A 14,614-nucleotide genomic window follows, 5' to 3' on the forward strand; every position below is an offset into this window, starting at 1 on the left:
TGGTATTGTCTTTTATCTATCAATGAGGATTCCTGTTCAGACACTGCCAGTTAAAAAAGTGTTAGGATGTACAAAACAAGAGCAAAAATGCATGTGAACAACACAGGCAGTGAGGCGCTGGCAGAGGCTGCCCAGAGAGGTGGTGGATGCCCTGTCCTTGGAGACACTCAAGGTCAGGCTGGACGGATCTCTAAGCACCTGATGGAGCTGTAGGTGTCCCTGTTCATTGCAGGGGAGTTGGGCCAGATGGCCTTTAATGGTCTCTTCCAACTCAAAAGATTCTATGATTCTAAAAGTACCAACTCTGCTACAAGTGAAGGTTTTATTACATTTTCACTGATAAAAAAAAGTCAGCAGTTTTCCTTCTTCCACAGGGGCAAACTGAGATGGTGGGGAGAGGGGCCATGGAGAACAGAACATGCAGATGCAGAGATTTTGACAGTATGTCAAAATATTTATTGGTGCAGGAGTGCAAAAAGGACCTGATGATAAAGTCTTCCATTTAAACTGGCTCCCTCTAACACTGACGTTTTTGGAGTCTGTCAGGGTACTTGGAGGCTGGGAGCCCACTGGAGTGAAGACATGACTGAATGCTAACAGCATCAGGACCCTGGTATGATTTCATGGGTCAGTCCCAGTGAGATTTGCTCTTGGACACGGATGTGGCTTTTCAGACCAGACTCTCAGATATGGGAGTTGGAAGGGAACACCCCTAGCAACTATCATTAGTATGTTGGAGCAACAAGTGCTTGAGTCAGCACTGAGACCACAGAAGACTTGAGTAATGCAGACAAAATATTACTCTGCAGCCCCAGAGCAACATTTGCACAGCAGATGTCACATCAGCTTCTGGGTGTGAAGGTATTTGCATACATATGGCAAGATTTAAAGTACCTGTAATCCATTTTTCTGGGGAAAATAAAAAAGTGTTTGCTTTGCAAACTTTGTAGAGAAGATCATAGATGATTAGCATATGGGTGACCCATGTACACTGGAGAGGGATGGCCTTTCATTGTTGTTTATACATCAGCCAAGAAGAAATGTTACAGCCCGTGCACATGCTACCACAAAGCTTGACTGCAGATGCTGCCCTCATGCCCAAGGGACATGACAGCAAAGTCCTGCCTTCCGAGAAGTTTTTGCTCATGGTAGAGTCACCATTCCTAGAGGTGTTCAAGAAACGTGGAGATGTGGCCATGTCAATTGGCATGGTGAGGTGGGCTGATGGTTGGACTAGGTGATCCTTTTCCAACCTCAATGATTTTATGGCACTATGACACCCATATCATCAATGCTAAAGGATCAGAAGACCCTTCCTACTCATTTAGCATGAAGGTCACATCTGCAGGTCAGAGGCAACCCCACTTTTCATTCTTTAATACTTAGGATTTTTTAGCTCTGATAATAACTGTGAATGTATAATCTAACTGTTCTATGCATTGCAGTAACAATGTACTGGCAGTACATCCCATGAGTGATGGACAGATCCCTGCCACTGATTTTTTTTGTCCTAATTACAACCAGAGAGCAAACTAGATTTTCATTCTTGGCAAAGACTTTAAAAAAAAAAAAAAAAAAAAAAAAGCCAGAATGCACAGTCCCTTCCTAAAGGACTGCAGAATAGGGATACATGCTTGGAGTGCAGAGAAAGGAACAAGACTGAGAAGACTTGTTTTCCAGAAGAGAGACACATTAGAGTTTGGGTCATGTGCCTCAGGGCTGAAGGGCTAGCCTGGCCTTGCTCAGAAAGCTTATGCCTTTGGAGTTGCAACAAAAAAAAAAAGGGAATTAGGTGCCTGTACTAGTATGACTGAATCAATAATAAGCTGCAAGCATTGCAAAAAATTACAAGCAACTGGAGAGCAATGCAGAACACAAAGATGCAATAGCAATTCTTTAATATTGTTATGAGACAGTACAACACATACTGGACACAGTTACATTAGGTGTCTGAGACAGTCCTCCTGATGTAATACGCCTGAATGCTAATGACTGACCAGTGCACCCGTTCAGCACCTGATGAACTCATCCAATGGCCAGTTGACTGTAAAGCAGAAGGTGATTTTAAGGAAAGACTCAATTCATCACAGAATAGTTTTTCCTGAAAAAGAGAAGGAAATTGCGTCAGGTTTGCTCTTCACATGCTGGATCTTCGAATCTTGATATTCCTCATTCTCCACTCTAGTCCAAGAAAAGGAGGTGGGGGGAGAAATGTTGTAGCTCAAAATTTGTCTAATACTTAGCAGAATTAACCAAACATCCACAGCCCAGAGAAAAAAGGTATTCAACTTCACGTAATTGATTTTTAATTTATTTATCATCGGTATCATATAATGAGGAATGTTTTGCATACGCAAAACATTACATGTCCAAAAATGTCACTTTAATTGCTAATTAGTGTTAAAAAAAAAAAAAAGAGAGAGAGATCCAGACTGTTAGAAAAAGCATAAGCAATATAGTGGATACGAACTGACTCATACTGGAGAGTCTCAAAAGCAGAGGTGGTTGAGGTTATAAGCAGGTGTATGGTCTTCTGAGAAATGCATTTGAATTAAGCATATACAAAGGAATTTGAGATCATTTTTTCTAAGAGAACACATGAGTGCTCTCTGTAGTCAGCACTGTATCTCCATCATGTTTGTAACCATGGCAATGTGAAAATTCTCTGGAAGACAGTTTTGTTAGTAAAATTGTAAGGGTAGATTGGTGCCAGAAACAAATGTTCACACATGTGGTAGTGACAAAGGGTCGGAACATATGAGAGCATGCTGCCTTCTCTCCTACCGCCTGTCACAAATGCCAGGTGACAGCCAGGTCTTGGCAATCACAGACTCCAAGGCAAGAGGAATACAATGGCTGCCTGTCATTAGCAGGTAAATGGGCCTAGCTCTCGCTCTCAGAGCTGATCTGGACGTGGAGCTCATGTATTGCACAGCAGATTCTTTCTGCAGGGATTTTCCTTCCCTCTGATGTGTCACTTTTTTTTCCCCGGAAAGCAACAAGCTGCTTTCTGAGAAGTGGAGAAAGTGGGATGGATGCACAGAGAGGGAAAAGAAGTCTAATACAAGTCATGAGAATAGAAAAAAATGGAATTAAAATCAGGCAGCTTCATAATGAGAACACAGGAGATAAAAGCTTTTAGTTCTATGCCCTGGGAGTGCTGTGCACACTGCTGCACTGTTGCTTTTCTGGAAGGAGAAACAAGGATCCAGTTCACTTTGGGAGTGGGATCCTGGATTTCTTGGGTATGAGCAGAAGAGGCCCAATATTACCAGTTATTCTTCCACTGAAAGAGCCCTAACAGCCAAGGATGAAAGCCTATTTACTTTGGCTTCTGCCAGGCTGCTAATCAGCTAATACCAACTGCCACCATCACATTCCAGCCAGCACTGAGCTATGCCACGTGAGAGCTCAGCCAGAGGATCATTTTAAGAACATGTAGAAAACTCTGGGAAGAAATGACAGCCCTTTGTCTTTGTGCAGAAGGAATCCCAGTATCTGTTAAAACAAACAAAACAAAACAAACATTTTCCCTGCTTGGTTAATGACAGCAAGAGAAAACCAGTATTGACCTACACATTTAAGGCAAGAAATGACATGCTTTATTTTCCTGCTTAAAGAAACGAAGCACTGCTGGTGACTGCAGACATAAGTCACAGGTTGGACTGCACCTTGTGCTAAAGCCAACTTCCTTAGGCAGTAGATTTTGAAAAGGCAGAGTTTTATGGCCCTTTTCCTTTCCTTTTTGGAGTCCAAGCTAATTTGGTTAGCTGGAGCCCTTTTTTGAGGGCTCTTCTTTGTGACTCAGAGCACCATAAGGCAGATTCCAGCTGAATGGAACCCAGAGTTCCACATACCTCTGCACACTCATCACTGTGTGTACAAAACAGCCTCTGTACAAAGCAGGAGTCCTTCCTTCCCCAGAGCATCAATGGGGGATGGACTACACAACTAACATGCTGTTTGCTGGCATGCAGCAATGGACACAGCTTCACCAAGCTCTGCACATAGCTGGCAGAGCCAGATATGTGCTATATCTAACTAACGACCTTAACACTCGTTGTGGGCTCAAATTGTTAAGCAGTAATAGCTTTGCACAGCAGCTGGTTCTGCTGTCACTTGCTCATGTGCCTGAGTTATTCGTTGGAGAGGCCGGTCCACAGCATGACAATATTCACAGTCTCCTCAGTTCCAGAGATGCACTAGGAAATTAATCCAGAAAATCTGATTAGCACTTGTCAATTAAATAAGCGCTTTAGTCATTGGTGTGGTTCATATGCAGCTTGTTAACTCCTGGCGGGCAACAGCAGATCAGTAGGTCTGAATACTGCAGACTTGAAAACATTCTTTATATAACAATTGCATTGATTTTTTTTCCTCTTGAATATTTAGCACATTCAAATAAATAAAAACAGAGAGACAGAAAGCACCCGTGAGACCATTTACCCTAGCTTCCTGCATAGACTCGCACAGGATTCTCCTGAAATAATTCCTGTAGCCAAAAAGAAGAGACAATCGACTTCAGAAAATGATAACGCCAGCATGAAACATTCTTTCAACAACTTGCCTTAGCAATTTTTGCAGCGGTCAGTTACCCACACTGTTGCATAACAAAGAATCGCATTTCATCTCTTACCAGAACTTGTCTAGCTTTGCCTGTCAACAACAGGTTCATTGAGTAAGAGATGAAAGTCTTCTACTATTAAATCTGTTTTCCCAGCCCCTTCCAAAATATTCTCATCTGAGAGAATATGCCAGTTGAGCTACTGCTATCTCAAAGCACAGCCCGTATTTCCAATGACCTAGCAAACATGGTCATCATAGAAGGCCTTGCAATAATTCCTGCCAAGATCACACAATTACCGAAACACAGGAGAAAAAAAAAGTCATGAATAACTTTCCTTGACCTCAAACACATTAAATAATTCTGATATATGCTGCTGTTGGACAGTTGTTGGGCAAACAACTAGGACTCGGCTTCACAACTGACACTTGCGGCCTATCTTCAGGAGTGAACCGAAAAGATTAAAACTGGAACTGCTTAGCATTTCAAGAACCAGACATGTATCCCCATTTGTGTCATATTCTCTTTCAAAGAGGTTTTACATCTTGTTTTTCATTTAGAGATTTGTTTGGCATTAGGTCCAGGAGCAAAAAATATACATGATTACTGCCTAACAGCCCCTCTTGAGTTCCAAAGAATTTATCTAAGGCAACTGGGATTTTCCAAATGCAAAGAAAAGGATTTCAGCCCACATGGAGAGCATAGACCACCTTCCCCAGAGCTCTTCTAGTTGAGGAAAGTTCAACTCAAATTCACCCAGCCAGACTGAGACTGTTTGGTCTCAGAAGCCAGTTTATAATGTGTCCCTTGGTTGCCTGCAACAGAAAGTCAACTTTATGTTACTTTTCAGCACACCTCAGTCTTTCCACGTTGTCTCATTGGATTAAAGCTACCGAGAAGGATGCAGAGTGCATGCCAGAATGCCACTGCAGATCACTGAGGAAGTTCAAAAGCATTTGGAAAAGTTAGATTCCTGTAAGAGGAACAAAATCAGCACCTTTGCTGGCTCATGGCTAAACCGAAATAGCATACAGATTTAATGAAAGCATTTTTACAAAGACCTGACTTAACAAAATGACAGTGTTTTCGTTTCATGTCTATTTTCTATGAGAATAGGCGCACATCTCCTTCAGATTTGCCACAGATATGTTTATGAATAATGTGTTGTTGGTGAGTCACCACTGCTAAATAACATCTACAGCTTTTTCATTTCAAATGCAGGGGGCCTGAATTGAGCTCCACACATGGAGTATTCTGTTCTGTAGTCAGTCTACAGGGACAAACACCTGCTAATGAGTGTGTGAAACCCTTTTGATCGCACAGACGTAGTGCTAAATAATTCCTCTCCCTTTTCCAACTACTTTAAATCAGTTTAGCATGCCCAAGCATGATACTCATTCTCTATTGCTGAAATGCTTTCAAAGACACTTCCCTTTAGATTAACTCCATAAAATGGTTGGTAACACATCAGTAGAAATGAGAGCTTCTCCCACACAGAGCCTCAGAAGTGGGTCGGCTAAGGTGGTTTGCGTAGGATAAGCTTTACCAGCTCCATTGTATCTTGTGTACCTTTTACTGTCATTCCATTAGCTGAGCTCCAAACGTTTCCGCCACTACTTCTCTGCAACAAACACTTGCCCTAGGCAAACTGCTTCTCTGTTCAGTCAGACGCCTTATTACTAATTTTTTTTCTTCTTTTTTTTCTGAACTATGCAGCCTCGAGGCCCAATTGAGTTAGATTCAGCATGAAGACATTTGAGAGCTGGGAGTGTAAACAGATACAACAAGCTGTGGGTGGCAAGATAGTACTGGCACAAAGATGGCAGGTGACTTGCTCATGTGTCTGTGTTAATGCACTGTCAGGGCATGTCCAAGGTCCCACAGCCAAGTGATACACCATGATTTCCCCATATGCAAGCCTCAGGTACAATGGCTTTTAACATGCTCCCAGTCAAGAAGCATATTCCCAAAGAGGTCTTTTATCCTGAGCAGTCACTTTCCCACTCTGCCTCAAAACCTGCAAACTTAGTGCGCATAAAATCTACTCTTGGAGTTGTACTCACCTAAATTGCATTATTCGGTCATGCCAGGGCTAGTATAATCAGGTTTATGCCAGTCACCATTGCTGCGGCGTCTTCCCCTTGACGAGAAGGCTTCAGAAACAAAAATGGAAAGAACGTGGAGTCATGCGTGAGTGCTGCATGCTGTCACGCAAGATTTTTTGGCATTCTGCACAACATCAAGACAGTCATGTTTGCACACAAGTACAGGTTATGAGAACACAAATCCATCAATTCTGAAAATGGCTGCAAGCTTGTAGCTGCCCTGTCTTGCAGCCTCATGCCCTCACCACTTTCTCACTGAGAAGCACCCCTACACAATAAAAGAAGCTAGATGTGACCTGACAGCTGGCCTTCCATATTTTCCTCTTCCTCAGACAGATGACCTTCAAATGGCCAAACAGATGATCCAAATGGCAAACCAACCTGTGCCAGGAGTGCTCAGCATGGCAGAAAGGGCTTACCTTCGGAGCGACTGCTGCTGCGCTTGCTAGGGTTTGGCATCAGCATATGCATCATCTGTAAATTAAAGCAATTTCTTTAAAAAGTTCATCTACCAAGAAGTCAGACTTACCTTCGTTTCCTTGGGTTCTATGTGATCACTGAAGTAATTCCAGGCTTCATTATTAATTTCTCTGAAAACAAGATCACTGTTGATACTACTGCAAAGCAGTCATGTTGCCAAGGAAGACTGTAGGTCCAGGTAGACTCTCTGGTCAACATCTTTGGTACCTAATACCTCACCTGAGCTTTAGTGGAGACACAGCCAAGAGAACAGGACTTAGAGGGACAAATTAGTTTGTTGTAGTTACACAGGGCACCTTTTTGACTTGCTGACCCAAATTACTGTTTTGAAAGCTCTCTATATTCTTATCTTATAGGTTGCTATCCCAGTAGTATGACCTCAACCTCAATCACAACTCCTTTCCTACCCAAATACCAACAGCACTACAGGTGCTACATCAACACCATTCACAGCGAGCCAAGCTGAGCTCCCTTTAACTGAGTTACAACCCACAGAGCAAGAGCTGCAGTGCAGCCCTCTTCAGAAAGACTTTTTTTTTCATGTGCAATAATTCTCTTTAGCATTTATTCCTTATTAAATTTGTAGGAAATATATCCCCCAGCAGGAATATTGGCAGCAGCACTGAATTTTAAGTGACAGTAAAAGAAGACTTGCAGGAAGAACTCTGCTTGTATAAGCAAGTGTTTATAGTTAGTGCCCAATTAAACGAGACTTATGCTTAACACAGAGGACAGACTGAACATGCAAAACTACTGTACATATTTCAGGGCTTCAGACACTGTCTTTCTGCTCTGCAAATCAAGAATTCCTGTGGTGCACTTACTAGCTCAATCTGAGTAGAGATTCTGAATAAAATTTGGTGATTCAAATAAAGAGAACACAGCATGGAATCCTTTGCCACATGCAGCTTCCAAAAACAAAAATGCTGTCCATACACCCTCTGGCACCTTGCTTGTGAAACTAGCTTCACTCCCTGAATATAATCCTCAAGCACAATACTCATTGCAGGCTTGTGTTGTAAGAGCAAGCGCACAATTTCAAGAGTAAGTTCAAGGAAAAAATTGGATACTGGTACAATCTGAAAGCAGCTAGCAAGGATTTACTGATTGGGTCAGCATTTAATCACACCTTAAAAACTGGATGAGAGCTCAAAAATAAAGATGAGTGGAACATAAATCTCAGAGGAGCAAGCCCTCTTCACCTATACTATGATTACATGCTCAGCTGAGGGATTTGATAACAGAGCCCAAATTTGTTTCTGTCTGTAAGATGTGCCAATCACTATTCTCCCAGCACAGGCATGGTGTATATTTCAATGGAGAAAGAGTGTCAAATTTGGTGGATGTGCCAGACTGTCACAGAGATTCACACTCCACTCAGCCATCCATCGAGCAAGGTCAAATCTCTCATAGGAAGGAATGTGAAGCATAAGAGGAGGCAGCTGGATTTCAAATCACATACAGCTTTATGCTGAAAACTACCAGTTGCCTCTAAATAGATGTCAGAAGCTTCCACAGCACAGAAAGCACAGAACAAGGAGGTTACTAGACATTTGAGTAAGGACAGAAAAAAGACACCGTGGCACGTGTCACCACTGGGATGGAGAGTCCTCTGGCAACATGACAGCAGATAGAGAAAATGCTCAAGACTTAAGTGACTGTTACATTTTGGGTGGGACATAGTGATGAGTTATGAGCAAATTCCATGTCCCCTCATACCTCAGTTATTCCACTACCAGCGTGGGAACACTGCAAAGTGATATGATATGTAGAAGTCCTTGAATTGGCCTTCAGAGTTTCAGAGGGTCAAAGCCAGTTGTAAAGCCTGACTTGACGCTTAAATACCTGACCTCTCCTTGAAAGAGGATAAGCAGAATTTTTATACTCCCAGGTAGCAAAAACCAGTTTTTCACCTCCTTACCTCCTCGCTGCTCATCGATTCAGAGCTGAATGTGCTCTGATGGCATCGCACAATAACGTTCACAATCTGCTCACTGGAGACTTCCACAACACTTCTGCAGACAGCAGTTGGCTGTAACAGATAAAAATAGAGTGAATCTGGTGGAACAAAGCTACACTGGAAAGCACTTCATGGGATTTTAAGTGGGAAATCTTTATAGGGAGTTATTAATCAAATTCCGAGAGGACAAAACTGAAGCTATAAGCCTAACAAATTCTGGGAGCAGTCTGCAGCCAGATCAATATATTCTGGCAGTATATGACTTCACACAATTTATTGACCCATAGTTGCATATTACCTGCATGAAGCTTTGAACCTACTAGTATTAGGAAAAAAGTTCTTCCACACCTTTCCATGGCCGTAGCATCACCAATCACAAACAGAAAATCTATGCAAGGCTACGCTGATGGCAGCTCCACCTCTTGAAGCTGAACTCTTAAAGTTCTTCTTAAAGTTAAAGAAGTTGTCTCTGTGATTCGACAGAAGCTCTGGCAGAGCCTGCTCCCAAGTTTGGAAATCAGACATCCTCACATCTTTCATACCGTATTACAGCAACAAGAAGAGAAACAGGATGTATCTTCCCAGTCACCAAACTGTTGTGCCTAAGGTGGGGCCATCTCTATGCTCAATCTTTATGAATACGTTCAGTATACACATCAAGATAAACCTATACCAGGCCTTCACTCAAATCTAATCTAATCTAAAACAAATCTAATCAGGTGCTCTCTGATTGGGATTTGAGGGACCTATGGGATAGTGTCCATTTAGGACGCAGTAGTAACTTCACAGGCACCAATCCCTCTGAGATGAAAGAAAACTTACTAACATTCATCAGTTTTGTGTTGTTGCTTCTATACACACACAAGCCATTCAGCTTAAGAGCAGTAATACTCAGAGACACGCTTCTCTCTTTAGTGCATAAACTGCCTCCAGAGGTAGTAGCAGAACTCATTATCTACCAGAAGAGCCTTTGTTCTACCCATTCAGTGCCTTCCCAAAATCCCTCCTCTTCCCTAAACTCTGTGCCCAGGAAGGATAGATGAATGTCATGGTTTTGTGATTTTTTGTTGTTGGTACTCCACATCATAACATCATGTAAAGTACTGGCAGTTAAAGAGTTAATGTCCTGGTTTCTGCAAACTGCCTTTTTTGGGTGCTTGGTTTTCGGAGGGGGAGGGGAGGAGCTGCATTCCCCAGGGGTCTTTGCGTCTGAAGGGGCTGGTGAAGCCACCTGGCAGAGCCGGAGCTCTCTCTTCATATGCGGCGGAGAACCACGTGGTCCCCCTGCAGCTTACGAAGTAAGAATCTCAGCTTTGAACTCTCTCTGTTCTGATTTATTGGCTTTAATTTTGATATAATATTTAGTAAAATAATGTTCCTCCTCAGATCGTTGTTTTGTTTTAGACCTGTCTATGATTTTCCTACCCTTCCCCTTTTCCCTTTGTTTTCCCCAGGGTGTGGGTCCGCGGGTCCCCTGCCTCATTAGCCACCGGCCTGATCTGGGCCAGCCCCTAAACCGCCGACACTTTTTCTTCTCCTTTCTCTCTTTTCTGGGCCAGTGGGCCTGTGGGCCTGCTGTCCCCGTCATGGACACAGATCCATAGATAATGGTGTGACAATGAACTCGGCAGTCATTCACAGAGGAAAAAGAGACAAGGACTCAGCTTAGAAGAGTAAAAGATTTATGGGTAGTTGACAAATCCTTCCTCATTGCTACTTTCCACTCAACATCTTCACTTCACATACAACTCCTAGCCTTACTACATGCTGCAGCACAAAGCTGTGTCTATGAGGATGCCACACACTATCCTATACAGATTTCCAACTCTGTTCTTGTTTTGCTGACTTCTTGCCTTCACGCATGATAGAAAAAAAATCGGGTCAAGTGTCAGTTTTACCATCCTCATAACTTGGAAAAGAATCTATGCTTTCTTTCCAGGGTTTGTTCACAAAGCACACAGACACTACTACCTCATGCTATTCCAAGGCAAGCATCCTCTTGTTTCAGCTCAGAGAAGCTCATGTATTCCCCGTTGGTCAGAAATAAGAGTTTCCCAATGTGGCCCCTTTCCAGGTAATACCCACTCTATTCTGCAGGTTGTATTTGTTTGAGTTTGTTCTTGTTTTCCGAGGGCCAATCTGTAGAATTTCAACCCATCCAGAGAACATCCTGCACTGAGTTTGCCATTTACACCAGAAACACTTACCACAAAAGGCCCTACTTTGAAGTCACATGTGAATGGGTCTCTTCCTGAAGCTTTTGTGCATTCAGTTTCACGAATACTGAGCTGCAGCTCTAGTCTGTAATCATTGCTGTTCCACATGTCAACCTGGTAAGAGAAAGGTCAAATCAACCAGTGCCTGGAAAGTAAATCACAGAACTGCAAAATGTTGAATTGATGCAGCTTGTAGTGTCACTCCTTGTCAGCTCCTTATGCAGAGCATTCAGCTGGAGGGCAGATATTCAGCTGCACTGAATACCTCCATCTGATGGAAACCAGATTATTTTATGCCCAAAGCAAAACAGTTAGCTGGAGGTTCTTGAAAACACCAGCTCCTTTCTGAATTAGTTTTTGAGCAAAATCTTTAAGGACATCCATCAAAGTCTTCTAGAGGTGAAAAATTTGAGCTCCAAACATGCTTTTAATTAAAACTGAATATACAAAGAATATTAAAAGCCATAGCTTTGGATAATGCCCCAGATCACCCTCTTCCAAGACGCATCAGAAAACTCCAACTAAATTTGGATTTCCAAGATTAGGCAAAGAACAGTTTTCCAAGACAGCAAAGCATATTTAAGGTAAAGGATCTCAGTTGTCTGCGCACTTACATGTCTAACATGGCTCCTGACAACACCATACAGGTTTGGCCCCCACCACTGAGAATTGATCCTTGCAATGGAAGCATTGAGAGCCTCTTCTGTGACAGGGAGCTCATAATCATACACTGGAAATCCTGAGACAGACATACAGTTCCATTAGAGTTCGGTGTTGCCTTGTACTTTTCCTAAGTCGTATGAAAAATGACTGAAAAATTCTGAACAACTTACCTGAACATGAGAAAATGCTCAGTGTGAGGACAAAAATCAAGTCCCTCATAGTGTGCCTTTCAATATCCTCTGGTATTTTCCCTGTCTAAGCAAGAGTTTCCACTGCATATTCCTGTCTTTATATAAACGCAGCCTTGATAGTATACCTGACCTCCCTGCATTCAAGCTCTGCTACAAACATTGCACTTTAAACATAATTGATCTGAGAGTAAATGTTTGCTGTCAGCTTTTCTCCATTTAGCAGTAGTTCTCTGATAAGAGATGGGATGCGGTATTTTTCCTTAGCACCGTCATTAAAAAGAAGCGCTGGATACCTTATAGTTCCACAGGCAATGGCAGAGCACAGTCATTTTTTTCACTTTTAGCCATGAGTTTTAAATTGAAAGCTGGTGAGGCAACACTTTCCTTAGTCCCTTACCAGCACCTTTGTGTCCCAAGCACAACAGAAAGCGCTTAGGAGCTAGAACTCCCCGATTTCCTAGGAACAGAATGGGAATCCACCCACGTGGACACGATGGAATCCATGACCCATCAGGACAAAGCACTGAACACAGTCTCCAGACACGAGGCACATAGACCCCTGGGACATCCCAGGCCCATTTGCCTTATAAGCCCTTTGCTAATTAGCATATGCCAGAGGAACTCTCACATTGTGCTGACCTCTTTGCCAAGCCTGAGCCCAGCTAACCTAACAAGTGAGTGCCTGTGACCACTTGGTTTCCCCTATCAGATCCTCTTAATGCTCCACACTCACTTTCTGCACAGAAACAAATGGGATTTTTGAAGAATTATGACATTTCTTCAGTATGGAAAGCTTTGTAAAGAATTACAGGGACAAGGCAGATCTCACACCTTGTTCTTTATACCCTCTCCCGCGCAAGGCATTCAGCACTTTCTAGTCTCACTTTCCAAGTGCAGGCAACATATCTTATGGTTCTACAGACTACCCCTCCATTGCGTCCTCCCCTCCACTGCCAACACCAACGAGCTAGACTCGACAAGGCTGCTTTTGGAGCCTCACATTGGGCACCAAAAATTGTTCTTCCTAATGGGGTTCAGGCCCAATGCACATAGCCAATAAGCACAGAGAGCCAGAATCCACACAAAGCCTCTATTTTAATTCTGAGTGGAATCACATGCTTGGTGATCCTTCAAAAAGTAAGCATAACTCCAAACAGAAGTGCAGTTATTTATATAGAGCTGCTTACAAAACTATTTCCCTTTTCTAATTACTTACTCTATTGCAACTTTGCTCCACATGCGTATTATGGGGCTAGAAGATTCTAGATTTTGGAGGGGATTGCTGCTGTCTCAATTTAAACTCATCTCAATACTGATGAGTGTGTTTTTTAATGTGCAGCTAGGCCTTAATGAACCAAAACATCATGGATAGGGCAGTTCCTCATCCTCTCTCCTTTACTTTTTTGCTTGATTTTCCCCATATTTGTGATTGATTGCTTCTATTTTCTTGACTACAGGTTGCTTCCTTGAGACTACTGTGTGTACTTTCATGTCCTTGGTGGATTACATTAGGATTAAGATAGCCTTCAGCACCCTGTCAATACTCAGCAATGCCAATATCACGCCTCCCTGCTATTCCTCATTGCTACATTCATAACTTGTGCTAGAAGGATGGCTACATATTCTTATTCATGGGAAAAACTTCCAAGTACTTGCAGTCAAAAAGGAAAGATACTCCCATCTTTATTCAAAGTAACAGTCACATTCCAAGCAATGCTGAAAGAACAAGCAATTAATCTCCTCTTCAGCCCGGGCTTTGCATTCCAAAAGTGATAAATAATGATGTTGCAAAGCTAAGTCAAGCAAAGTCATCAGAAGAGCCTCACTTATTCCTGGCTCTGACAAGGGATATCTTCCAGATGAGACAAATACAATTCACAGCTGTGACAGTTCAAGAGTGCTCATGTATCTGTGCTAGCTGTTATTTCAGAGTGTTGCCATAGTTTATTCATCTTTCCTGGACAAAGCACACAGTAGTCGGGAGCTCTTTTCTTCACACAAGAGGTCAGATTGCAGGATGGCAGACAATTGCAAGGCTGCACACGGGGAATCTGACTGCTTGGATGGGAGATGGATGCAGTCACTAATACTGAAAGTACTTTAGCAAAAGGACCTGTAAAGGCCATGCAGTTCTAAGACATGATAATAAACAGCTACCCATGTGTGGGCCTTGAATGTCACTGGATTTATTCCATGTTGTTGTGGTGAGGTCCTAGAAAAGAGCCATGCTACAAATAAGGAAAGGGTTCATGTGCCACTTGCTAGAAGCGCACATGAAAACAGAGACTGTGCTAGAAAAAAAGCCATGCCTGGGGGGGGGGGATAAGCAGACACAGTGCAAAAAAGGAAGCTTACTGGAGACACGTTACTGGATAGTGCCACATTATACATGTGTGCCATGCCGCCCAAGCTGAGAGCATCTTCCAAAACGAAGT

The 14,614-nt window shown here is 42.6% G+C and overlaps 1 protein-coding gene across 1 annotated transcript; it reads right to left on the minus strand.

Moving 5' to 3' along the window:
* SPP2 (secreted phosphoprotein 2) lies at window positions 1,936–12,531 on the minus strand. Its single transcript, XM_021399755.1, has 7 exons — window positions 12,159–12,531; window positions 11,940–12,064; window positions 11,317–11,439; window positions 9,071–9,181; window positions 7,089–7,143; window positions 6,628–6,717; window positions 1,936–2,101 (listed from the first exon to the last, which is right to left on the minus strand). Exons 1-6 carry the CDS (start codon window positions 12,205–12,207, stop codon window positions 6,638–6,640), a joined length of 543 nt encoding a protein of 180 aa, XP_021255430.1. The 5' UTR covers window positions 12,208–12,531; the 3' UTR covers window positions 1,936–2,101; window positions 6,628–6,637.

Source organism: Numida meleagris, chromosome 5, assembly GCF_002078875.1.
Source record: "Numida meleagris isolate 19003 breed g44 Domestic line chromosome 5, NumMel1.0, whole genome shotgun sequence".
NCBI lineage: Eukaryota > Metazoa > Chordata > Aves > Galliformes > Numididae > Numida > Numida meleagris.

Coding starts and splice junctions, on each gene's coding strand:
- SPP2 (XM_021399755.1), bottom strand. CDS start 12,207: ATGAGGGACTTGATTTTTGTCCTCACACTGAGCATTTTCTCATGTTCA. Junction 11,440..11,939: donor TCAGGAGCCATGTTAGACAT/GTAAGTGCGCAG, acceptor TTCTCTTACCAG/GTTGACATGTGGAACAGCAA. Junction 7,144..9,070: donor AATCGATGAGCAGCGAGGAG/GTAAGGAGGTGA, acceptor TTTAATTTACAG/ATGATGCATATGCTGATGCC.